Source organism: Caretta caretta, chromosome 21, assembly GCF_965140235.1.
Source record: "Caretta caretta isolate rCarCar2 chromosome 21, rCarCar1.hap1, whole genome shotgun sequence".
Lineage (NCBI taxonomy): Eukaryota > Metazoa > Chordata > Testudines > Cheloniidae > Caretta > Caretta caretta.
Window position 1 is genome coordinate 7,448,207 of NC_134226.1, and position 26,352 is coordinate 7,474,558.

Genomic DNA, 26,352 nt, shown 5'->3' on the forward strand with positions numbered 1-26,352 from the left:
CAGGGCTCTCCCAGCAAGGTCAAGAGGATTGGCAAATTGGAAACATCCTAGAAGAGCCAAAGACACGGTGGCAAATGGGACTCAGGATGTTTTGTTTCTCCCTTTGCCCCAGGTTTCTGGAGAGGGCATCAGCACAGAACCCCTTGATACTCACCCTGCTAGCTCGCTTGTAGTGCCCTTCAGACTTTTCAAAGTCAATGGGGAAGTCCTCCAGGGACCAGGTGAAAGTTAGGTCCATAGTTGGGTCATGGGAGGCATGGCACTGCAGGGTAATGTTTTCGCCTAAGTTGATGTCAGCACTAGATGGTGCCAGGGTGATTTTGGTGGCATCTGCAGAGGAGGTGAGAGGGCTGTTAGTTGCAGATGTAACCTCCATGCACCAGTCATTGTCCGGTTAACAACACACAGGCTGATTTGGGGTTTGACTTTGCAAAACCAAAATCTGATCAGCAAGGAATTGCAAAGCCAAAACCACCCCTGTTTTTGTCTCTCTCTAACTAGGAACCATCAGTAGTTTTCCAAGGGGCAGAAAAGGATTAAATTAGATGCAAAATAGAAATATTTTCTCAGGGCCAATTGCTCATGGTAACCTTTGTGGAAGGGTGGGTGGAATTGAAGGATTGTCCTGATGACTGAAATGAGTTAAGGGTGTGAGTCCCTCTGAGAACCGGATTATTTTCTGGGAATCGGAGAAGGAAATGTGTCCCCCTTCATGTTAGGGCACTCTTAGCACCCTCCTTGCTGCTTCAGCTCAAGTACAAGCCAAATATCTCTACCTCGAACTGAGAGGATTCCTGTGCTGTTGGCTTTTCCCATGAAATTCTCAGCAAAGCAGGTATACTTCCCCTCATCAGATTTGCTGATATTCCGGAGGATCAAAGTGCCATCTGGGGTAATAGTCACCCTGGAGAAGGAAAAGAGCCTCAGCAATAAGATTAAAGTGGCATGGACAACAGTCCTATTCACTGTGCGCACCTACTTCGAAATGGAATTCCCAGATGCTGCTGACTTCTCTAGGGATGCAGGTCATAAAGACCAGGCTGCAAAATCTAGGTAAGACTTTTTAAAGAAGAAGAACAGCCGTGTTAGTCTGTATTCGCAAAAAGAAAAGGAGTACTTGTGGCTACAGCTACAAAAGCTTATGCTCACGAAAGCTTATGCTCAAATAAATTGGTTAGTCTCTAAGGTGCCACAAGTACTCCTTTTCTTTTAAAGAAGAAGCAAATGGAGTGCAGCAAACATCACTAGCTTTTATAAAGAAGGGATCTTTGATGTTCAGTCCTATGTAATGTACCCTCCGTGGAAGCTCTGAAATGCAAGAATGTGAGCATTCCCTAAAACGGAGTACAGGTAATCGGTGCTCCATGCTGCTCTTCCATGTTGATTAGCTGGAGGGCTCAGGATTTTTGCTTCCATTTCACCTTGAACTCTCTTTGGTTTTTACCATTTTTTTGGATCATGGGGAAGCAAACCTACTCCATTTATCTCAGCCTCTGGGGATAGCCAACCCGCGTGGGACTTGGTGGAGCGTGATGGAGTGTGTTCCCCACACGAGCCCTACAAGAGCTGAGTTAGGCCAGGTGGGCCCAATCAGCTAATTAGGCTGCAAGCAGGGGAGCCTTAGGCTATGAGGAGGCCACTGATTGGGAACAAGCTCACTTCTGCAGGAACAGGGGGGCTGTATAAAGCCAGGTAGCGGGCTGCAAACTGGGGCTGCTGCTGGGAAACACTTCGGTGAAGTAGGCTGCCGTCCCTCCCTGAGCGGAGGGAGTTGGAGACTGGCAAGGAGAGGGTGGGAGCCAGTGATGTCGGAAGAAGACCAGAAAAACAGCAGCAAGGAGTGAGTTGTTATAGGGTCCTTGGGCTGGAACCCAGTGTAGAGGGTAGGCCTGGGTGCCCTACCAGCCACTGGGGAGTGGCAAAGGGCACTGGAGACACCAGCCAGACAACAGGTCTGGAAAGACTGTGAATTCCCTGGAAGGGGGGAAGACCTTAGTGACCTGCCTGGAGGACCAAGCCATGAAGAGGAGACTGCAGTTCCTGGAGTGAAAGGGGCCGCATGGCGAGACAGGATGAGGAAAATACCACTGGAGGGAGAATGCAAGACTGACACAGCTTGGTCCCAGAACAGCCAGCGAGAGGCGCTGCGAGCAGTGAGTGCGCCCTGTGACCAGGAGGGGCACTTTTTCAGAGGGTTTTGTTCACCCTCCATTTCTTTCCTGCAGTTTGTTCCTCCCATCCCCCAAAGCCATCCATCTGGCTGAGGAAGGCCCAAATGCATGTAGCTCCTACATCTGCCAGAGGGCTTGCTGCCGAGCAATACAAAAGGCTTTCACATTCCCAGGGCCTAGCAAATTGACCCAGATCTAGCATGATAGTAAAGGGTGCTAACTAGAGGGCCACCAATTAACAGCTGGGTGGTCTTCTGCAAGGAAAACATATTTTTAGCTGTTGTTGTTCCTAGCTAGAAGCAGACTTGGTGCTAGTACCTGCTACTGTTGATCAGGAGCTCAGTTCCTTTGGTCCAGAGCACAATGGACTTTGGTGCTGCTCTGGGCTGGCACGGGATGATGACCTCCCCACCTCGGGCTGCTGGTATCAACCGCTTCACGGGGTTTAGCCGAAAATCTGGTGCTAAAGCTAAGAAGAAAAGAGGATTAAGGGATCTTCTCAAATACTGATCTATGAGCATGGTAAAGCTGCAGCGTAACTGGATTCTGGTGTGTTACCAAACTGCATGACAATAGCAGTATAACAATAGCATGATGGATGAGCGATTCCTTCACTGCTCAATGACTGCTGGATTGATTTGGCTGTTCCATCATCAACCATGAGAGGTGCTACCTGATTCCGATGTAGCACGCTTGGCAATGGGGATATGACCTTAATGCTCGCAAGGTCTTTGCCGAGACCCACAACCAGCCAATTTCAAAGAGGATGGGGATGTTCGCTTCAGTGTCCTGAGCAAAATTCCAATCGGTGTAAATACCTAATGTCCCCTAAAATTTCCCCTTTCAACTGGATCGGAAATTCTGCTTTACTTGCTGTTAAACAGCTGCTGCTTAGAGCATTTCACTGCTAAGCTGCTGGTTCAAATCCAGCTCAGACCAGTATCAACACCAAGACAGCATCTTGTGATCGCTGTTTGGTCTCTGTGAAATGAGGTTGGGATCTGCCCAGTTCCCCTTTGCTGCCAGCCACAACAGACTGACTGGGTCATGGGTGCTGAACTATTTTCTCAGCCCCCATTCCGAGGTCAAGGGAAAACTGCGTAGTGGGAGGGGGGGGGGGGAAATTGTTATACTTCTATTGTCGTGCAGTTTGGTGACCACACCACACTGCTGTAGTTGGTGCAGTATCTGTTCTCAGGCGAAGCAGAGGAGTTAATCCTCCAGAACAGTCTATCTTTTAGGAGAACTACATGTACACAAACATGTAATAGATGTGCCCTATCCCAGAGGTGCTGCATTTCTGTGGTGGGTAAGTGGTTCTTGTGTGCTTGTAAAGGACTGAGATGAAAAATGTAGCGTACGAATACGGTAAATGTGTTCGGACTGTGTCTACAACACTGCAGTGTCTAGATAGTCCTTGGAAACCCGGGGGACCCTTGGGAAAATGATGAGTTACCTTGCACTGTTAATTCAGCACTTGCATATACTGTGCCGTGTTTGTTCTCAGCTACACACTGATACATGCCAGAGTCCTCCAGGGCTAGCTTGGAAAGTCTCAGCTCTCCGCTGCTCACTTCGATGCGGTTCTGTGCAAACAGGAACATCAGCGGATTAGATGGGAACAAAGAAAACAAGACTCAAGAACCAGGTGTTCAAAGCCGAGTTTCATTTCCGCTCCTATGCTGGCTTGTTCCAAAGTTTATGTAGTTTTTCTGTCTATCAAATGCCTTTTTAGCCAAGCATTCACAGGGCTCTCATCACTGTGGTAGCCGACTGCCAGTGCAGTGAAGTGTGTAGGTATGTACTGACTGATCAGTGACTGGTCTGAGGTAAGCACCACTCTCTGAGGAGGCTTTCCTGCCCCAAGGCCTGGATGTAAGGTCCCAGGGCTGCTGGTAACAGTGGAGAGTGACTGGAGAATGGCATGATGGGAATAAACATGTGAAATGAGCTTGGCAGTCTCACCAACTTCCCTTCGGGGCGGGAGGGGAGCGGGTAAAACTATCACCCACATCAGTGCAGTTGGCAGTCTGCTGGGCAGGGTCATGGAGCCAAAAGAGGAGGGGATGTTACAGGTAAGGACTGAGGTGAACTGGCAGAACTACGTGGGGCTCTAGGACTGGAACAGTAGGGTCTATTGCAGGTCAGGGACACGTGTACTGGGAGAGGTGCACCCTTCACTGTTCCAAGCAAGGGCTGTGGTACCTGAGAGGTTAATGGCTGCCCGTTCCGGAGCCATCTGATCATAGGCCTTGGCTTGCCAGCTGCTGCACAGCTCCAGCGTAAGTCAGATCCAATGTCTGCTTCCGTGTCTGTGATCACCTTCAGCCACTCTGGCTGAGCTGCAAAGGGGCAAGAGCGATGTAGGAGCCCAGAAGGTCAGGTGGGAGGCTGCTCATGCCAGGCACACGGTGGCACAGCCATGGGAATGGAGTGATATATCACTGCACGTTACCCCATAGCAATAGCCTTTGCCTCCTGTGTGCAGAGGCCAGGCTGATTCTTCTCTCTGGCTGCACCTACAGTATGAGTGAGGGCTGTGATTCCCTTACACATGGCCATGCACTCGTGCTAGCTCTCATCGGGCTAATGCCAGGATCAATAGCAGCATAGCCACGGTTGCACGGGTAGCAGGAGCAGAGGCTGTGCAGAGTACAAACCCGCCCGAAACTGGTGGGTATGTACTTGGCATGGCTCAGCCATGCCTTGACTGCCACTAACCGTGTTACCACAGCTACACTCCCGTCTCGAGCTAGTATGAGCGTGTGTGCACGAGCAGAGGAATCACACCCCTAACTCCTAGCGTAGCTGTAGCCTGTGGGTCCCCCAGCCCACAACCCTCATCCAAACTATTCCTACCGCATTATGGGAAAGTCCAGATAAGAGTAAGAACACGGTGACTCCTCTCTCTAGAAATGAAAAGGAGCCCTAAATCCAATCAGCGCTGAGTGGTGGGGAAGGCTGGATCTGGGTTGGAGACTTGATTATAGCTCTGTCAGACTTGTATAGTGGATTCAGTCTGTGACCCTGGATACAAATACCCCTGTTCTTTGGGGAGGTTTGGACTGAGAGCTGAATCTGATACACCCAGCTGGGGTTCTAGCTCTGTTATCTCATCTCTCTGTTAGTTGCTCAAGAGATAACTCTTTGGTAGGTTTTCATTCATCCCTACTAGAGCTCAGCTGTGTTGAAAGAAAGGGGAAACCAGAAAGCTGGGCATGTGTTTAGTAGGGTTCTGTTGTGGATTTGATTAGGGCTGGTTCAGATGCAACCAGTTCCCTCCCCAGAGCTCAGCTCACTGCCTGGGGCTCCTTGTGCTTTGGGAAGGGACCTGTTTAAGGGCCTTACCCTGAATAATAATGCGGCCCTGGTAGGTGTCTCTTCCCTTAGCATTTTCAGCCTCACACTCGTAAGTGCCTTCATCTTCAAAGTCCACGTTTTGGATCTGCAGGAGGGGCTCATTGGAGATCCACTTGGAGGACTGTGAGCTGTCCACCTTTCGCCACTTTATCCGAGGGACGGGGCTATGTAAAAGCAAACGCAGTGAAGCAAAACTGCAGGGTCTAATGCGCAGTGCAACATATAATCCAATCCAGTGCAGCAAAATATAGTGCAGCGTAATTGCCTTCCACAGCTACCCCCCGCACCCTCAGTGTGGCGGACAGGACAGAATCTCCACCTTTTGAAATGGTGGCTTGGCCCCTCGCCCTACTCTGCACTGGGAATTAAAGCAGCGAGGCTGTTCTTTCTACCCATCGTTATGAAGGCCCGAGGGTCTGTGACTTTCTTCCAATGCTGCTGCCACCATCAAAGGGTGGAACAAAAAGGACCAAGAATACTCACTTTCCAAAGGCAAAACATTCCAGAGTCACCTGCTGCCCAGCCAGGGCATAGGTGTCAGCAGGAAACTTGGCTTTAATGCTGGGTGCATACTGTCTGGCATCTGCTGAAAGAAAAACATTGGTAAGGAGGTTGCTGGGCTTTTAGAACTGCACACACAAAGCATTAAAAGGCAAAGGTCCCTGCAAGGATTCACCTCCTAAAAGCACATATTTAAGTCTCAAAGACAGCAGCTGCTGCACTGCCTTCCAGCTATCATCCAGAGCCTGCTCGAGTATTGTCTAGTAGTTAAAGCAGAGCCCTGCGTTCTATTCTTGGCTTCGCCACAGATTCACTTCATGATGCTGGGCGAGTCACTTAACTTCTCTATGGCTCAGTTTCCCATCTGTGAAACAGGAATAATTGTATTTATTTAGATTTAAAATGATAAAAAGATGCCTATCCCATGCAGTAGGTGCCCCCGACATGTTCATTAATCGCACAATACAATGAAATCCCAGAAGCATTAAAATAATCATTCCAACAGGAACTCAGTCAGCCGGACAACTCCAGAGACCCCATTTCATCCGCTCCTCATTATGGGATACATACCCTCAGCCCTCTGCAAAACCCCCTTTCAAATAGATGTCCTTTGCAGCCTGCCCATAAGGTCATCAACTTCAGGGGGTGGGAGGATGGATTTTGTCAAGTTCCAGAGTCCCAAAGCCTTCACAGAGAACACCCTGCCAGTTGCCCCCTCTCTTTTATACCAAGGGGGAACCAGCTCAGGCACTCTGCTGACTGAGCTGTGGTAATGCGTCATGGGTGGAGAGGTGGTCCCTCATGTAGGCTGGTCCCAGCCATTTAAGGTGTTATAAATCATATAACCAACATTTTAAACTCCTCTCAGGGACCAATGGGCAGCCTGTGCAGTGCAGATCGTGGAGAACTGGTGTCATATGCCGTCAGCAAGTCACCCCGCTAAGTCAGTGAGCTGCTGCGTTCTGCACCATCTTCCATCTCTTATTGCTTCTGAAGTGTAGCCCCGTCCCTACGGATGCATCCTCCTAATGGAAACAGGATGAGCTCTTCTCCCCCTATGTGAGACTCCTAAATTCTTAATGATGAAACACTGCAGCTGGCAATCTCAGTGGCTCACACTTTTGACCGTGGGGCTCGTGCAGTTTATTTTGTATCTTTAGGTAGTTTGATAATTTTGCTTTTTACGAAAAGCAGGAGCCTTAAATCTGTTCTGAAAAGAAACGACATCCTGGAACTTTCCTACCATCGCCAAAATCCTGCAGATAGAAAGCGTTTTCCAAGGAAAATGTTCCAATTCCAGATTCTCTCTCCTTCCACTTTCTCTTCCCCAACATCTCCAGCTGCTTAAGCAAACTAAAGGCCTGATCCAAAGCACATTGACTTCAATAGGCTTTGGATCAAGCCATAAAATTTTCCCCATTGAATCTTGAGTCAAAGACCTTGTTTCTGTGACAACCACAAGTGCCACTGTCTGTGGGAATGACAATTGTAATCACTGTGAAACCACCTACAGGATTCTGCAGCGTATCCTACATTGGCTCCCCATTCATTTCTGAGTCCAGCTTAAAACTGTTGTCCTTGATTTTTAAGACTCCTCTCCCCCCCCCATTCCCCCCCCCCCGGACTTGTTCCAATCAGCCACAGGTCACCTGTTGCTCTTTATTTCCTATCCGGCTCTTTCACCTTGTTTAGCCTTGGCTCCTGCTCTGTAACTGTAGATAGCCTCACCAGGGCTGGGCAGAGAGCCTCCTCCTCTGCAGCTCTTGCCACCTGGCACAGCCTCCCTGTATCTCCTCCTCCTCAAATCTCCATCTGTTCTCAAACCTCTTTTCTCTCTCATTTATGCCTTTTAATTTGTTTGTCCTCCTGCTACATTGTGGAAGGTTTGTCATGTCAGTGTGCTTGGTATAAAACCCACTGGTGCGGTGCAGCTAATTCCCCCATGTGCAGCTAGCCAGTTCTGCAGGCATGTGTGGAGTCAGGGTTTCGCCTCCGCATCCCCTCTTTTGGGGCAGTGAGTGGTACCAGAGAGGTAGGGAGGGAGTAGCCCTTGCAGTCCTTTGAGCAGCTGCAATTGTGCATGACCCATGAGAAGGCCCCTTGCAGACCAACCCCCATTGCTGCCTGGGAGAGTCTTGGTGGTGTTGGAGGTGGAGGCAGCCAGGGTCAGTAGGTGTTGTGGGCTGCAGAGAAGAGTCTCCCGCTCCTACAACTGCAATAAATGAGACATTGGGACTGCAAGGTAGCGCCACTGTGGTGATGCTTTTGTGTGCCAGCAACCAACTTGAGACCCTCTAAATGCATTTCTGATAGGCCACTGAATGGCAGATTGCAATAACCATCAGTAACTACTGACTGGGCCAGGATTTCAACCAGGGACCCAGAGAGGAAAGGCTTGAGCCATCCAGTCTCCCTCTTTCCTACTTTATCTTGGAGAGCTGTTCCCTCTCTCTATAAGAATCAGCTTCTAGAAAGCACCATGTTCCCACTCAGTAGCCCTAGAGCACTGACCCTCTGCAATAAGGGTGAGTCCGGCAAACTTGCTGAAGACACTCTTCGTGATGAAGTCGATGTGGCTTGTGGCAAAGCAGGAGTAGTTGCCCAGGTCCGATGCCTCTGTCTTGGCAATGTAAAGGTTTCCTGTCATCTGGGAGACAAAGCGCCTTCCATCTGCTGGGATGAAGTTGGGAAACTCATTCAGGAGCCATCGATAGGACAAGCCTGCATGGGAAAGAGTTGAAGGTGACGTGTGAGAAATGTTGGTTCACCTAGACCACTTCCAGAGCAGGCTGAGCCAAGAAGGTTACTTCCCATGCTGACACAAGTCTGACCCTAAGTTTCTCTATGGGTGGTATTCATCTTCTCCAGGTCTCTAGCCCCATCACGTGACTCCTTTGATTCATGGGACTTGACATCAGAAGTAACTCTCGAAAATTGGCTCTTCTAGAATTCCCAGACAAAGGCTCAGCAAGAAAGGGCCAAACCTATGGTCTGGTCCTGTCTCACTGCATGAGGCCACTTCAAACATCACCTGCAATCCCTCAAACCAGTTATTTTTGATATCCCCTTTGCTCTAGTGCATTACCTGGGTAATGTGGAGGGGGACTGCAGGTGAACATCGACCCCCATCCCTCTGTAATCTTCACGGGGTCTCGCTCTTCTGTGGAGAATTCCTGCAAAACTAAACATGCACAGTGAAACCAGCAGGTGAACAGCCATCGCAGCTGCAGAGGGAATAAGTTTCATTTGAATCAGGTTTTGTCATGCCCCAGCGTGAGAGGCATATTGTGTGGTTCTGGAGTGAGCATGGCTCATGTCATTTCCAAGAGAATTAAAGGGGGGAGAACTGCACTGTGGCAGGGCAGTGAGGCGTGTTGCTCACACAGTGACTACCTCCTGCAGGGAGCCAGGATCATTAGCTGTCTTTGCAAGAATGCAGCCAGCACTGCCCCACAGACTAGCCAGCAGGAGGCGCTGGAGAACGATGCAACTCCTTCCCAGCCCCCTCCAGGCCCATGCATTCATCTCTTCAGCAATACACCTGGATTTCCATTGGCTTTGCAGATGGAGGTCCAAAGACCATTCCCAACACCCCTTTCCTGGTAGTGCATTGAATTAACTGCACCACCAAGCATGGCCAGGTCCTTTCCCATTAGTGGAAGGGTCTATAAGATTTAATCGAGGGGATGATGTTGGGTACAGTGTGATTTCCAGCACTGAAAAGGCAAAGGTTGATATTCATGCATATTTTACTACTCCCAACAGAGGCATAAATGGCCCTTGTGTTGGCTGCCCTCATGGCACTGAATGAATGTATCTTGAAAAGCAAAAGGTGGTAGAAAGACAGTGGCATGGAAGCCTTTTGCATCCAACTCACTAACAATGGGGGGCTATGGAAACATCTCCCTTATCTTCCTGTGTCAACAGTGGGAGGTTTGATTTACCCCCTTTGCTAGTGCGGCTGCATTCCGTTTGCACTGTGGAGATGAACAGGTGACTTACAGCCAAAGCGGACGTAGGCTTCTCTGCTCACGACCGTGCCCATGGGGTTAGATGCCAGGCACTGATAAGACCCAGCATCCTTCGCTTTTACTGGGTTGCTTATCTCCAAGTTGCCCCCAACTAGCCTGTAACGGGTATCCGGCTCCATCTTCATTTCTGTGCCATTCATCTTCCACCTGCCCAGAACACGGTTGGGGGATCAGAGAGGAGGAAACAACGATCACAGCTACATGTTCACATCAGGCTGATACCAATGCATACTGACCAGCCCCTGGTATGAGGGGGACACCATCGTGCATTGGAAGGTCAGTTGTATCTAGTGCTAGATGAAGTCAATATTTACTATGCTAGGGTGGTGCCAGTAGGCACACAGTGGATTATCTCTCAGCCGCCTCTACTGCTATGGGTGGGAAAGAAGCATAGAAGCCCCAGAGTTTCAGAAAGGCCCAAAGCGTCTGCCCCTTGTCCCTCTGATCCCAAGTGAATTTCAGCTGTACGTTTTGGTGGGATGGAGTATTTCTGTGTCATGACTGGGATACAGTTGAACTGAGACTAAAAGGCCCACGGTGATTTAGGATGGACGTGCTGGGACAACATGCAGTAGGGCAGGAGAGGCAGCACCTGTCCGTATTCATGATTTTCTTTTAAATAAATGGTGGTGTGTGAACATAATGCTTGTGGAAAGTGCTGGGTGGGCAGCTCTGGGGAATTTTTAATGGACGGCCCTAGGGCAAGCTGCCCTGCTACCAGGCTCCAATCCTGACCTAGAAGGGCAATAGGACCCAGGCAGTGGCTCAGTCACCCTTCGCGGCTGAGAGAGCTTGACTCTATATCCCTCTCTGCTGAGAATGCCAGTGTGGGGACTTCTGTTATATGAACAGTCATCCGTTAGAAAATGCCCCCAGTCATTCTACATAGGTTCTACAAACTGTCGTCAGGTGCTAACAACTTGGAGTCATTACCAACCTGGGCTGGATTCAAACCAGTGACCTAGCAGGGCAAGACTTTGTGTACTAAAGCCAATCCTGCAGGACTCTTCATAAGTACACCCCGCAGCACAATAAGGCAGCTAGTACTGGTCTAGACATGGGAGGCTCCTCCTCTGCTGTAGTTCAAACCCACTGCAGTTGTGTAGGTGTTTCTATGATCTGTCTCCCTAAGGCATTTATAAATGCCCATCGCTGCAGCAGCTTGGCATTTAGGGATACAGGACAGACAAATGGGAGCAGGTAACCTCACCTGTAAGTTGCAGGAGGGCTGGCTCTTGCTCGACAAGCCAAAGTTATCTTCTCTTCTGTTGAGCCTTCAGGAAAGAGGGTGTTGACTGGTTGATCTTCAAAGATTGGCCCATAGTTCCTTATGGTACCGTGTGCTGGGCACCGCCCTGCAAGGGAGCAGCACGAGAGAAATCCTGCTGAGCTCAGCTTCTCCAGGAGGGGTTGTGGAGCAAGCTTTTGTCAAACCATTTTTAAAAGGGAGACAAGTCCAGCTAGAGAGGAGGACTGTACCAAAACCCCACAACCAAACTCCTCTGGACTTTGGAGAGTTCAACTCCGGGTTAGAACTTTGCATCTCAGGCTCCTCTCTAGTCCAGATGTTGAGCTTTTCTTACAACGTTAATTTCTGGATTCACAGTTTCTCCCCGATAGTAGGGGAACCATGCAAAATAAAAGCCATCGTAACCTGAAAACCCCAGCCACTAGACAGCACAGCCCAAACAAATCTATCCCCGGAGTTGGGATGGTTGTATTTTGACATGTGTGTGCATCTCGCACAGTCTCTTCTCTCTCTCTCTTTGCCAGCGCGATTTGGGAGTGGGCAACATGACTTAGGAAACAACAAATGGTTAACATGTTAGATTAGCATGCAAAGAGCAGTAATGACAGGTGAATGCAGCATGGAGCAGTGGACTGGCCACAGGACTAGGAGCTGGGAACCTCTGAGTTTTATTCTTGGCCCCGACACTGACAATGTCAGCTTTGTGATGCAACTTACGTCTTTATATTGTTGTACGAACATTACCTCATTAATTCCTCCAATTCACCCCCTGCCTGAGAAGTAGGTAGGCAGGAGTTAGATCAGGGGACCAGGGGTCTGTTCTCAGCTCTGCTTTTGACTCATTTTCGGGCACTGGGTAAATCATCTGTGTCACCACCTCTTTCTAGAACTTGAAACCTGCCGTTCCCATCTGCCATGCAAAGTGACCCTGCAGTCACTAAACAGGCAGTAATTGTTAGGTCTGTTTTGCCTACCAGCAGGGGGGCTGTTAAGTTTGCTTGGCTGTGTTCAGATCCAATGGGCTGGATTCTGGTCTCACTTACAGCAGCATAAATCAGGAGTGGATTTTACCAGTGAAGTTACCCTGGCGTAAAAAACTAGGTGAGATCAAAACTGAGCCATTTGCTCAGTGGAAATAAATTGTGGGTATTTTTTTACTTCTGATCTGGATCAAACACTGGACATTTTTGAGTAAGAAACAGTAAATCTCAGAGGGATGCTCCTTGAGCAAAGGTAGGGGCCAGATTTTTAAAGGTAAAGATTTTTATAGATGCAGACAGAGGCCTATTGAAATCAATGCGAGTTAGGCACGAAGGCACTTCTGAAAACCCTACTATGCACTTCTGTATCTTTAGGCACCCAAACACCTGTAAAAATCTGTCCCAGGGTGCTTCATGAGATTTGCAGGTTTAGTGATAGGTTACTGGTGTAGAAGTGGTGTTTGCCTTCCTGTGGAATGGTTCTTGGGGCAGCACCTGATGCTTCCTGCTTTGTTCCCTTTTCCAGCTACCCTTTACATAAAGGAATGCCACCTGACTTGATTGCTGCTGGTTTCCCCCTCTTAAATTCCATCACCTCTTTGTTTCATGATGGGGAGGGGGCCCTCTCTATTAGATTTATTGTAGATTTCATGGACACTTCTGTATTCAGAGACTGAGTGTGACTACTAGATAGGGAGTTGCACTGGGAATCAGTTGACCTGTTTTCTGTGCCCAGCTCTGGGCAAGTCAGGTCACTATTCTGTGCCTCAGTTTCCCCTTCTGCAAAATGGAGGTGATGTCTCTTACCCTCCTTGGATAAAAAGCGCAAAGTATGATGTCGTAAGTGAGACGGAGGAATTCAACCTTGTTATCAAGACAAATGGAAACACTGACAGAGCCACCCGCCGGGGCATGCGTAATAAAACCAGTAATATAAATACATATTTCAGATTGATTTTTATTCTTAACAGCACAAGCAACTAGTGAGATAACCATCAATTTTGTGTCCTTCCCCCGCGCAATTGTCACCCACCCACCAGCTGAAGTGGACAGCGAGCTCCTCAGTGTGAGGCCTGTCTGCCCCATAACTGATAAGCCAGGGAGAGCTCAGCCACCCTTGCCATCTGAATGGGATCGGCGGAAGCTCTTGAGGGCTTTGTGTTTGATTTAATATCTACCCTATGCTATCTCGCCAGCCGTCACTCTGTCTCCTTCCCTGCGGGATGCCGTGGGACCCCTGTTTCAATGAAGCGCCTCTGATAAGTTTGATGTTTTATGCAAGAGTGAATTCCAGCTGGGAAAGGCCCAGCAGGATTCGTCTGGGCTTGGACGCCCTTTACCTTTGGTTCATAGGGTTCTTGTTTGATGTCTAAGCTGCCATGGCATACAGGGACGGGGGCAATAGGGGAGAGGGACTCGCTAATTGGCTAAGTCCTCTCTGAACAGCTGGCTGCTTACTGCTGTGTCTGTGGACTGGTGCCTGAGCATTAACCAATTACCTGAGTCCCCCCACTGAGCCTCAGTACAGTGCTTGGACGTGCTGCTGCAAGTGAGCTGGACTCAAACCGGGCCCTTTATGATGTATGGGTATCAGTGGCCAAACACACAAGGACAGGTTGACACACACACACACACACACACACACACACACACACACACACACACACACACACACACACACACACACACACACACACACACACACACACACACACACACACACACACACACACACACACCATGTTACTCACATTGGTAGGAGCCACACTGGCATCACAAACTGGCCTACAGATGGTGAAATCAGGGCAGTGGTATTGTGGGGCTTCATAGCCCCTTCCCCAAATCTATGTAGATGCCCCCCACTTTGCTGCTGGAATAGTCCCTTCCCAAAAGTGAAAGTATCTCCTCCTGACCATGCCAGTAGCAGACACACTGAGCTGCTCTCAGCAAGAAATCGCTCTGTGCTGATCTTACCACTGCTGGACAGTGGATAAAATAATCCGGGTTTAATGCAGAATTAATAAGACTGTTGTGTGTTAATCCATTCCAATAGTAAAAAGCAAACGTACTGAGGCTTAACAACTAAGCAACCACATTTCCATTTAAGTCATTAGAACTTAATAAGTAATGAATGGCAAATTATTTCTATTTATTTATCACCCAAAAGCCATGGTATTAATACTCAAATGCATTGCTCCGTGTGTCCACGCTACACAAGCCGAGCCTGGCTAATCTTTTCTTCTAATTCTACCAAAACACTCTTGCTGTCCTCTACTGCTCTTCTCTGCAGTGGTTATGGACTGCAGAGGTCAAGCATTGATTTTCTATATGTGAACAGTGCAAGAAGTTCAGGCAAATTTGTGTCCATGATTCCCAGGTGTCTGGGTGAAATGGCCAGATCTCACTTGTTCACCAACACAAGCCTATCAAGGTTAAAAAATAAGACATTGAAATTCCAGATGGATTAGGGCGAAGGCCTGGGAGCCCAGGAGAAAATTCTAAGCCTGCCTGAGCCACGTTGACTCCGTTGTAGGACCCTGGGCACATCACTCCACCTTAGACCTGTCGTTTGTAAATCTTCGTCCTTTGGGACAATGTCTTCTTGTTGCAACAGCAGGAGGTTGCATTGCTGGGTCATGATGTCCAGCTGCAAATTTTCAAGCCCTGAGGACATTTTGAAACACAGTCATGTCCTGCAAGCTTAGTTTGCAGGAAGCAGGATGATCCAGTCAAAACTGGGAATGTCCCATGAAAAATGGAACAGCTGCTACCTTACTTGACCTCTCATCTTGCTGCCCTAGGCCATCCAGCTGGTGAAATGGGGCAAGAAAAGCTGTGTCTCAAATGCTGCATCTGAGCAGAGTGGAACTCACTTGAGGAAATAAATCAGACATCAGAATAAATAGAAAAAGATGGAAAGTGGAGCACCCAGAGAGATTCCAGACACTGGTTTAGGAATTGTAATATTTCACTCTCTGAGCCACAGCACACCACAGGCATAGCGACCTCTATCAATATTAAAAAAGCTACATCGTGTATTATGAAAATAGACAAAACTATAGTCTCAACTCCTTTGCCACTGCAGTGAGCAGGGGAGGGGACTGCACCAGCCCCACCCCGTGTTGCCGAGCCAGCTGATTTCTGCCAGTTTGATTTTTCTTGTTGGTGCTCAGAATATGCTGAATGCCAAATCTGGAAAGATCAGCTGTCTGGGAGGTTGGATTCTTTGGCCCTGCGCACCGCATGGGAGGAACAGGAGGAGAGCGTCAATGCTGCAGTCGTGCTATCCAGTTCAAAGTTGCGTCAGCATCAATTCCATTATAAAGCACAGAGAGTTTGTATTTGTTGCTTTATGGCATTGCCCCCAGCCTGAAGGCTGGCACGTGAGGGGAATGAATGGGTTTTATAGCAAACGTGAACAGGCAGACAAAAAAACAAACCAAAACCCAAAGCAGTTATTTTTAAAGAGAAGCTTTCTCGTGGGGACAAATAGACACAGCTGTGGTTAGTAGCAGACTTCAAGCGTTTTCTAGGGCTTCTTCTCAGTGAAGAGCCTCAGAGATATTTTTAGACTCTCCTTAATCATATTTTGCACTCTGGTAACACTGTTCATCACAGAATTTTCTCTGCACGTTACAAGCTTTTAATCTTCTCAGCACTCCTGGGAGGTCGTCACCATCATTTGACCAATATACAGAGCGGGGAAGAGACTTGCCCCTGGTCCCAAGGGAGTCGGTGGCAGAGCTGGGAATGGACCCCCAGAGTCCTGAATCTCCTGCTTGGCCCACTTGAGATGTTTCACTGCGAGGTGCTAGTCCCCTCACAAGCTTGGTTATTGAAATTGGTTGCATCATAAGTTAAAGGTCACTAGAAAATAGCCTCATAGAGTTTTTCAGTGACTCATTCTTTACGGACTCAGCCTGAGTGGAGAGCAAGTCTCATAAACGCAGCTGGTTAACAGTGAGGTGCAGCCCTGTTTTGCTGTATCCACCATAGTTGGGTCATACCTATTTCCAGACAGGTTGATTGCCTCCTGATCTAGGCCAGGCCATGTCCCTCCCCTCCCTAGGGACCCAGAGAACATTAAAAGGTAATTAGATATTTATAAAGGACAGCAGAGCAGCCTCTCCCTGGGAGGATGAATTAGCTCAAAGACATTATCTAATTTTCAGCTGTCTGAAGGAAAGGACTCCCTGCTGAGAGGATGTCCCTTTAAAACACAGCCTGAAATGACTTGAGATCCAGTTGTGGTCCATTATTAACAGCAAATGGGGGTCTACACGACAGAGGGATGGTGGAAAATGCATCCCTGGAAAAGCAGCGAGAGGAGGTGCTGTGTCAACAGTGTGATCTGCTGATGGGGTGAAATTCACCCCTGTGCAGGGGGCCAAAACACATCCTAGGCACCACTTGCTGAAGTGGGACATAAGTGGTGCAGAGGGGTGAATTTAATTGATAGTGAACTCAGACAGAGGGCAGCCTATTTGCAATGTGCCACACATTCCCTCCCTCCCTCGCTCTGACTGCTGCAGTCGGACCGTAGACACTAAAGTTGTGCTCCTGAGCTGTATGAACGCCACATGAGAAACATGTACAAGCCATGTTAAAGCCATATGTAGAACACACAGGATTCATGCTAGGCAAGCCATGTAATAGGTGAACCATGTGCCCCAAATAATTCCACCTTCGGCATTTTGGATGAAGATCCAAACAACCTAGCTGGTTCCCCAGCTGCTGCATATCTGGTAGTTAGTGCCACCGCCCGGCGTGCATTCCCAGGCAGAGATGCTCCCTCTTACCCGTAAAGGTGATGATGGCCAATGAGATGAAAACCAGCTCTGTGGGAGCTCCCATCGTGTGCCTCGTGGTGGGGGTTATCTTTATCGAGGAATAGGGACAGGGCCCTGCAAGAGAAAGAAAAGAGGATTTATTCGCAGCAGCTGGGCAGTCCAGTTCCAGCTGTTCCAGAGCCCAACATCCACCTGGGAAATCCCCACTGGCTGTCTCTCTGACGTGGAACGCTCCCTCTAAGGGGCATCCCACTGCGTGATGAAGTACACCCAAAGAACCATTTCCCACTCTTTTATGACCCTGGAGTTGGCAGGGGTTGGAAAATCATTCCCCTCCAGACACACACGTTCTACAAAAACAAAACCTTTTTTTAAATTATCCAGGTTTTCCTCAAAAGACTGAAAAGCAAAAATGTTCAGGTTTGGGGGTTTTGGACAAAAAAAAATATTTATTTGGTGAAAATTTGTTTTGTGAGAATCCACGTTTTCACTGAATAAATAGTTTTGACAGAAAAACTTGTGACCACCTCTACCTCCAGGCACTGCTGCTACCCTGAACATTTTCCATTCAGATCCCCTCTCGATTTTGTGTTTCTCTTCTTAATCTCATGGTCAGACTGTCTCTTGCCCCTGCCTCCTGGTCCACAGCTCATGATAAGCCAAAGGAGACCAAATTAAACAAAGAAAAGCCTCAGCATTCTCTTTCCTCAATCACATTCTCATCCCACTGTCCCATGGGGTCTTATAACTTACAGAGCCCCATGTGCCTGGGTGAGTGTGTGTGAATCAGCCCAAGAGTTGCCTCCAGTGTCCCTTTGGGCAGGGTGGGATGGCCCTGCTCAGTTAACATAGTGACAGGTGTACTGAGATGGAGAGGATCAGCTGTCGTGCTCAGAGGTGATATTTTGGGGAGTCCTCTTGGAGGTTTCGCTGCAACCTACTTGGTCTTTTTGTATTTCTCTTCACTGACGCCTCTGCGGAGTTAAAACAAGAGGCAAGGGTGCACTGGGACATTTGCTGATGCAGTGATGTTGGTTAGTGGGTGCAGCAGTCTTGCTAGTCCCCTAAGACGGTTCCCTCTTTTCCAGCTTCTCCGTGGGATCAAAAAAGCCTGCAGCAGCTTATGAACCTCCTGCTGCAACATTCCCCTGACCCCTGCTGCCACGCCCACTGCACACACCTGGCAATCGCAGTCGTGCTGCTGGTGCATCATTTTGAACTCGATTTGCCATCTGACTAGCTTTAACTAGCCCAGCCATTTCCCTTTAACAAGAATATTGAAACGGAGCTAAGTTTTTTCTCTTAACAAAAGTGACTTTTAAAAAATGACAGTCAGGGGCTTGCTTCTTAGCCATGTATTGGGTGCCCCTCTTAAAGTGAACCCCAAATAAACCAGTACTGAGACCACTTGACAATGGCTAGGCAGGTGGAATACTGCGATTGCTGCTTAGCCCCTGTTCGTCGCTCTATCACTTTTCCCATGTGCTCCCCACACCACCTGTTTGCTGTACCCACTGATGAGCTCTCGTCTTAAACTTAGACTGCAAGTTCATTTGGGCAAGCATCTATGTTATATGCTTGTCCAGTGCCCAGGACAGTGGGGGCTTAGAGACATTTCCGCTGCACGAATAAATCGTAAATAATTGAAATACACGTGCCTGAATACAGAGCTGGTTCCATGTGTATTTCTGCTCACTGACACCAGATCCAGCATGCTTGATTTGCAAGGTGGAAAGATGATCTATCTCATGCCACACATGTGAGATTTGAAAAGCCTCTTGGACTCTTTCTGCCTCTTACATGCTCACCAGGAACAAAAGTCTACACTGTTGGGGCTTAGGAGAGAGAAGACTGGATCCAGATCTAAACCTTCCCAGGGTTCTGGGGAACGTGGATACAGGTGTTTGGATCAGACCTTTGATTTTAATGATGTGTGAAGCAGATGAGAACCGTGCTGTCCCATAGCTGTTGTGACTTTTCAGGGCTCATGTTGTTGTTATATTTGTATTAAGGTGACGCCCAGTCCCCAACCAAGACCGGAGCACCATGGTATGCTAGGAGCTGTACATACCCATAGTAAGAGCCCATCTCTGCCCGAAAGAGCTTAGAGTCGAAATAGACAAGACAGACAAAGCGTGGGAAGAAAGTGTGTCATTATCCCCATTTTACAGATGGGCAACTGAAACACAGAGAGCTTCAGAGCCTGATTCTAATTTACATTAAAGCTGCTTTAGGCCACTTTTATGGTGTAATTGGGACTCGCTTTAAATGAGAATCAGGCCTCGAGTGTTGTGCTGAGACCCCCTTGCTGACCAGTCTTGTTTCACTGTTTCCTTGTACTGTCCAACTGACCTATCTGCATCAATCTGTGCTCTCTTGTTGTAGGCTCCTTAGGGCAGGGAACATCCTTTTTGTTCTGTGTCTGTACAGTGCCTAGCCCAGTAGGGTCCAAGTCCATGACTGGGACTCTTAGGCGCTATGGTAACGCATGCCAAGTGACTCTCCCACGTCCTGTAGACCAGTGTTACTCAAACGGCGAGTCTCAAAAGGCAATTGGGGGTGGGAGGGGGTCATGAGATGTTGATGATTTTATTATGATGCACAGTGAAGAAGATCTCACTCCCTGCACAGGCCACGTAGTCTCTGTCAGCCTCTCGCAACACACATGCACACACACAGTTATCTAGGCTTCGCATTGATACACATTTCACTCTTACTGTTAGAGTATATGGAAGGAGGTCACGAAAAATATTGACTTCGAATAAGAGGTCTCCAACTTGAAAAGGCTGAGAAACACTGGGCTAGGGCTCTCCTGAGTCCTTGTCCAGTGTTGTATCCACAGGGACATCCTCCCTCTTGGGGTAAAAAGATGCATTTGGTCACCAGATAAGGCTTGGTGATACATGGAGAGCAGATCTGTGGATCTGTCACTTCTCTCATTTTAATTGCACTTTACGTTTTTCTGCTTTATAAAATATAGACGCTGCATTCGAATGAAAGGAAATTTCATTCTGCCTTTCCTGAGTGTGTAGCTTAAACAAACACTAGTTCCAAGTGTACGTGACTGGGCAGGAGCTCTCATCATAGAAGGAGCGGGGTTGAGTTTCAATAACCCTCTGCATATTTACGTGTGCCAGCTCCCCACTTTCTTCTCCATCTCCCAGCAAGGCTGCTATCTCGTCACAAGTGAGCTGGCTTTAATTATTTATCAAACAGCTCCTAACTGTATTTTGAACCCCAATCCTGCTTGTTTGCATTTACGCTGAGTCTCAGCAGCTAGAGCCCACCCCCAGCTTCACAATGCCCTGATTGCTGCTATTCAAATCATCTTCTCTTTTTAACTCCCTTTATCAGTGGATGCCCTCCATCTCTCTCTCTCACAGCTCTTTCCTTTACAAAGTTTTTCATGCAAGATTGCCTGGCTAAATTCCAAACTGGATTATTCCATTCTGCCAAATTAGCAGAACCCCTCTGTGGATTCAACTGAATCCAGTCTTCATTAATTTGTTATTGGTGCAGAATACCTGCTGCATTTCATCTCAGAAGTGGTTGCATCACACTGGTGGATGAGAAGCCCCTCTGCACCAGACCCCTGTTTATCTGACTAGTAGAGAGAGTGTAGAATTTATTTAGATTTCTAGTGTGAGTGCTGCAGGGTAACGGATGTTCTCTAGTTTCAAATGATGGATGTTTTGGATAAGAGGAGTTTGGATAAATCATATTCTATTGATTATACAGCCTGTAAAGTATTTACGGTTCCTTCAGGAGGAAAGGCACCATACAAATGTGCTTTGCTATTGTGTATGTACTCTGCAAACTAGCATCGGGAAGGCCAGCTGAGGACACTTAACTGCCTGCAAGACAGGACTTCACAGTTCTGCTGCAGCAAGTGTTGGCAGTGCCCTTGTGTGTTTCAAACCATAGGATTCATTCCTTATGGCCCAGCAGAGACGCTTCATAGGCGATGCTTGAAAGTTCCCCAAGAACGCGAGTACCACTGAAGCTAGCTGTGGAAATGGAAAGACCCATCTTTGTTTATTTCATCAGATGACAAGAGAGGGGATCAGTCACATCTAACCTCAGAGCCTTTTCTCTCCCCCTTTATTGCTACATCCAGGGGACAATCAGAATGGACCTGCATCCAGAACAAAGTAAAGTGACCCAGTGACATGAAGCAAGACCTATGTAATCAGCTAACAGAGTCATGCCATTGGAAGTCCAGTTTATGAAATAATGGGCTGGGGTGGGATTTATGGGCTCACTGTATCATTTCTCTCATTTCGGTGACATTTTCATTGCTTCAGGATTCCAGAGGGATGTTAATGCTGATCTGCTGGCATCTGCCTGATGTTATGGTGAGCTGACCCATCTGGTATCCCCCAAAATTCATCTCAGTATCTGGTTTATGTGTAAATCCAGGCTTGGACTGCAGGGTGCAGGAGGAAGAGGAGAGGAGGTTAGCAGGGAGAAAACCTGTTTAAAATGGTTCTCGTTGGTACTGAGCCATCCCAAGGAGTCTTATCTGGAAAAGGGAAGTACATGTCTCAAAACAAGATTCAAGTCATGCGTACATGGGAAGTGGGCACTTCTCACATGTTGGGCCTCATCCGGGCCTATGTTAGCCCCCTTAAAAATGTCTGGCAAAAATGGGAACATGATCAATAGGAAGAGCTCAAGGTGGGGCCAAGGTATAGTCAACACTTGGCAAGGCTGCATAATGGACAGAGAGATTGCTGCATTGTTTGCATTATCTACAATTAGAGATGGGAATAGAACTTCCCCAGGCTATTCTGGAGTCCATGTTCCCATTCATCTTGGTGTAGAGCCTGACTCAAGAAGATCAGAGCTGGACCTGCATTTGAACTTCCCCAAAGTTCAGGGCTTTGAATCCACCTTAGAAAGGTGGGTCTGAGCCCTGAATACTACATTTGGAGCTGAACTTCCCCAGAGTTTTGGATCTCTGACGATCCAGCCCAGACCTGTCTCTGCCTCTAAATAGAAGAGGGGCCTCTGGGACCTGGTCTGGGACTTGTTTCCCCATTTGTATCTGATGTTTTGACAACCACTCCAGAGCCTTCTGTTGCACTAAAAGGGGATCTGTCAGGCCCACTGATGGATGCCCTCATTAATGGAGGAAGGGTGTGCATGTCTGAAAACACATACATGTAGCCACTGAAGCATTAAGCTTTTCCTAGGAAGCCCCTGGGAGCTGGGAAAGATCCATTATCATGGAAATGACGTTATGGTGCTACAGTGAGACACTTAGAATTCCCCTGAGCCTCTCTGCCTTGAAAGCCCCCCTAAGTACGAGAGCTTTCTCTGGGAGCTGATCCTGTGGATGAAGTCACTCTAAAAGGCACCGAGGTTCCTTGTGGTGAACAAGTGCATGCGGATGCATATATGTGAGCACATTCACCTGGAATCACGGCTTCAGTGGGGAAAATGACTGGTGACTTGATAAAGGCTGGAGGGTTGGAGATTAGGATGATGTGACACTGTCTTCACAGATGGATTTCACTCCCATTTGGTTGGTTACCTGTGACCAGCTACTTCAGTTCCAAGAACCTGTGAACACTTTCTATTCGGGATCTAAACAATCTATGCTAAAGTCTGTCCCACCTTGTATTTAGCTGTGACACTCTGGTTACCTTCTCCAGCTCTGAGGAAGAGCTGTGTGAAGTTGAAAGCTTGTCCCTTCCACCAAGAGAAGTTGGTCCATTGAAAGATATTACCTCGCCCACCTTGTCTCTCAGATCTGCCAGTAACATATGTGGAATGAACCATCTGTTAAGTCTTTAAACCGCATTACTGGAGACCCTCATCCACTGTACCATCACTAACCATTGACGTTTAATTGATATCAGTGGCCATTATGAAGACTTGGAGTATATTACGCAGTACGCCAGGCACTTTCAGCATGGATTCACTGGCGGCAATTGGCCAGCATAGCAGGGGTGGTCTGCATGGGTCATTCAGTAGCAAGGCTGGGACAGTCTGCATGGTGCATTTAGCAGCACGGCAGTTATATTCTATGTGAATGCACCTGGAACTCACAGCGGGAGTCAGGCAGATTAAAAAAAATAAATAAAAAAAATCCAGACTGCCTGTTCATTCCTTCCCTACCCCAGCAAAAGACCTATATTAAAATCCCTGTTCGTTCTGTCAAAAAGTAACAGCCACCCTTTCCCCTGAAAACCAGTGCATTTGCACCAAACTAGGTCCATTGAGAAGTAAAGTCCACAGCCTCTCCCTTCCAGCCTCCCATCTTGCCTTGCATTTTGTGAGCCAGCCCATCCCCACCTTTTACTCCCTGCTCCTTGAGAGTTTTTAATGTGTACCCTTCTAGAGTTGCTCTGATTTACTCTGACGTGTGTGGGACCTCGTGGCCCCCTAGGGCTGCCAGCCTAGGCAGTGCGTACCTCCTCAGCAGTGCTCACTGCCTCAATCTGTCAGCTCCCACCCTTCGGCGAGGAGCTGGGCTCTAACAGGAGGAGACTATGATGCCATCACAGCCACAGTGCAATCTATTAAATGAGTGTAGCTTAATCCCCCTTGGTTAAGTGACAATATGAGCATTTGGGCATAAACATAACCATTCCTACAGCAGCAGTATCCCATAATAAAAGGGCATTCCTGACTCTGTTGCCATGGCTGGGACAGGGAGCCAGGCATTCATACAGTGCTGAAAGAGAATGGTGAAGTTGGGAAGGTCCCAAATGTGACCTTTTTTTGGCTTTGGTTTGCAAAGTCCATGCAATATTTGTTGTGTTTTTTTTCTCCCCAGAACAAAATGCCTCAGTGTTTTGGATTTTAATTAATTTTATTATAATGTATTTGTTTGCTCATTCTTCCTAAGAACCAGTGCTTTTACAGCAGCCCATGTTCAGGAACAGGGATGGGACTGGATCTAAATACCAAACTTAAACTTTCCTGAACTTCATGGGATTCAGCATCCAAAACTGGATCCAAGTTTTGCAGTTGGTCCCTGCTTCCATAAGGAGACCAGTATAAATTCTACACCCCTGACCAGAATATCCTCTAATGGTCAGGTGTCCAAAATCCAAACCAGGATCCAGGTTTGGCAGCTGGCCTCACTGTCTGTAATGGGTGAAACCAAAAATCCAGATTACAGGGGTTCAAAATCCATCTCTGTTTTGCAGCTCAGTTCCATCTGGATTCATGAGCAACCCTACAAAAACAAGACAGTGCATGATGCCCCTGCACTTGTGAGCAACCCTACAGGAAAACGAACAAGCCGACAAAAACCAGCGTGTGCACAGCCCCAGCGATCCTGGACTACTCTACAAAAGCAAACTGGCTCTTCGCACAACCGAGGAAACAGCGCTGGTAAGGTCACTGATTGGCGTGTGCGATGGGGTATCCACCCCACACAGGACTGAGTGGGGTTAAGGTGGCTGGGATGGCCAATCAACTCCACAGGCTGCACCTGGAACAGGAGTCAGGGAGCAGGAGATTGATTAGGATCAGGCTCATAAAGCCAGGCAGCAGGCTACAGACGGGGCTGTTGAGAAAGGACAGTCACTACAGTCATCCACTCTCTTGGGTACCCTCCACCTGAGCCTGCTGGCCTCCCATGAGAGTACCGGGTATCCCTCACCCCCTTCGCCCTTCATTTTTGTTTTTTTGTCACTTTACACCCATTTAATTTCTTTAAAATACACACTGATAAATTCCCAGGAAATTTTAAACAAAAAACCCCCCGAAAACAAAGGCCCTCTCCGTGGCACAGCCATGACCCTCAGCACAGTCTCTGGAGATCATCCTGAGCCATGGGGGCAAATCTGAGCTACCAGGGCTCAGGCAGAACAGCAAGGTGGCTTGTTATCCCCGCTGCAAGAGCTTTGCAAGGGGGGGTCCATTCTTCTACCCTAGAATCTGCCAGCCGCAGCTGTGCCCTGAAGTGACCCAGAGGAGCTGGAAGCTGTGGGTGGGGTGGGCAACTGTATGTGGATTGCACTAAAGATTTTCCTGCACAGGCTCTCTCCTCACTGTGTGGTAATTGTACAAGCCCAGTTGAAAACGATGCTGGGTACAGTGTTTCTAAAGGAAGGAGCATAGCCCCAGGAGGCTCTTTCTCTGCGGGATTACGAGGGGAGCAGATGGTGCTTACAGCCCGTAGCTCATTCTCTACTGGTTGTCCCTCTGGGGCTGCAGCACCTGCCCCCGGGGAGGTCTGGTGCTGGAGGTTTATAGGGTGTGCTTTCTGGATTCATTTTATTGGCTGTGGGCTGTGGCTCAGCGGAAGCGCTAAGAAGGCTGAACCAAAGTGTTGGGTCTTACCGTACGCTCCCAAAGCTGCCCGGTTCCCACGGACTCTGAAGTCCCTGATTTCAAGTTAAATCTAGTACAGCGGGTTAAATATTTTGGGGGCAGGGGAATGCTCCTCAGTTTCTATCTACTGCCATCACTCTGCACTTGTGAAGAGGGCTCACTTAGTGCCGGGAGTGAATGCACTGGCCTATTACCTTTGGAGACCTGGGTTGAGATCTAGTCTCAAATCAATACCGAAATAAGCCAGGTGTTTTCATTCTGCTTATCTTACATTTACTGCATCACAAAACCACTGCACATTTGGCCCTGATTAGCTCCAGTGGGGGTGGGCAGATCTGGAATAGCGTTAAGAGGCGGAGGGTGGGAAGGCTGAGATGCACTGGCAGAGTGGTGTTGGGAACTATAAGGGCTTCAGTTGTCCAGACAAAGTATGAGGGGCAGGAACTGCAGTCACTGAATCAAGATCTCTTTCAAGCACCCTGGGCCCAGATTGGTTGTTGAACATCCCAGACAGGGCTGTCTAGTAGCCAAGGTCCAAAGCAACAAGTGGGATGAGGTCAGGACTGAGTGGCATTGGCAGAGCTGTACAGGTGGTTTGTATAACATTTTGTCCACGCTACACCTGCAGTCTAGAGTTATTTTGTCACCACTAACATAGGAAACACAACAGCTGCTGAGCATCTGCTCTGTCCCATCTGGGGCCTCTAGGCTGACTGCACATTCAGGGCAAGGGATACTTCACATAGGACAGTAGCTAACTTCTCCTTCTGGTCAAAGACCTCCAGGGGTTGAATCACATCCAGTGTGGTGACGGTGCTGCAGACATCAAGCCATCGCTCTCTGAAGCTTGAGTACTGAAGAATGCTGCTCACCCATCTCTGGCAGGGCTCCAGCCTGCTCTAACCAGCGACTAGAAAAGGTGACCAACTAGGGTGACCATCGGAAAGTCCCAACATTAGGGTCTTTGTCTTGTATGTG

The 26,352-nt window shown here is 48.2% G+C and overlaps 2 protein-coding genes across 3 annotated transcripts in view; one reads left to right on the plus strand and one right to left on the minus strand.

Moving 5' to 3' along the window:
• The window catches only part of RBBP5 (RB binding protein 5, histone lysine methyltransferase complex subunit), a 77,675-nt gene extending 53,246 nt beyond the window's left edge, over positions 1–24,429 (plus strand). For both annotated transcript variants that reach the window (XM_075122071.1, XM_075122072.1), the window contains exon 14: positions 24,243–24,429. In XM_075122071.1, the coding sequence (XP_074978172.1) occupies positions 24,243–24,265 (23 nt within the window). In that variant the 3' untranslated portion in view covers positions 24,266–24,429. The remainder of the gene's footprint in view (positions 1–24,242) is intronic.
• CNTN2 (contactin 2) overlaps positions 1–26,352 on the minus strand; it is a 51,345-nt gene that overhangs the window by 13,742 nt on the left and 11,251 nt on the right. The window contains exons 2-13 of the mRNA XM_048826987.2: positions 17,092–17,196; positions 11,274–11,418; positions 10,035–10,210; positions 9,118–9,213; positions 8,544–8,753; positions 6,015–6,114; positions 5,520–5,695; positions 4,377–4,513; positions 3,628–3,757; positions 2,490–2,640; positions 777–904; positions 155–330 (exon numbers count right to left, since the gene is read on the minus strand). Of these exons, the coding sequence (XP_048682944.2) occupies positions 155–330; positions 777–904; positions 2,490–2,640; positions 3,628–3,757; positions 4,377–4,513; positions 5,520–5,695; positions 6,015–6,114; positions 8,544–8,753; positions 9,118–9,213; positions 10,035–10,210; positions 11,274–11,418; positions 17,092–17,146 (1,680 nt within the window). The 5' untranslated portion in view covers positions 17,147–17,196. The remainder of the gene's footprint in view (positions 1–154; positions 331–776; positions 905–2,489; positions 2,641–3,627; positions 3,758–4,376; positions 4,514–5,519; positions 5,696–6,014; positions 6,115–8,543; positions 8,754–9,117; positions 9,214–10,034; positions 10,211–11,273; positions 11,419–17,091; positions 17,197–26,352) is intronic.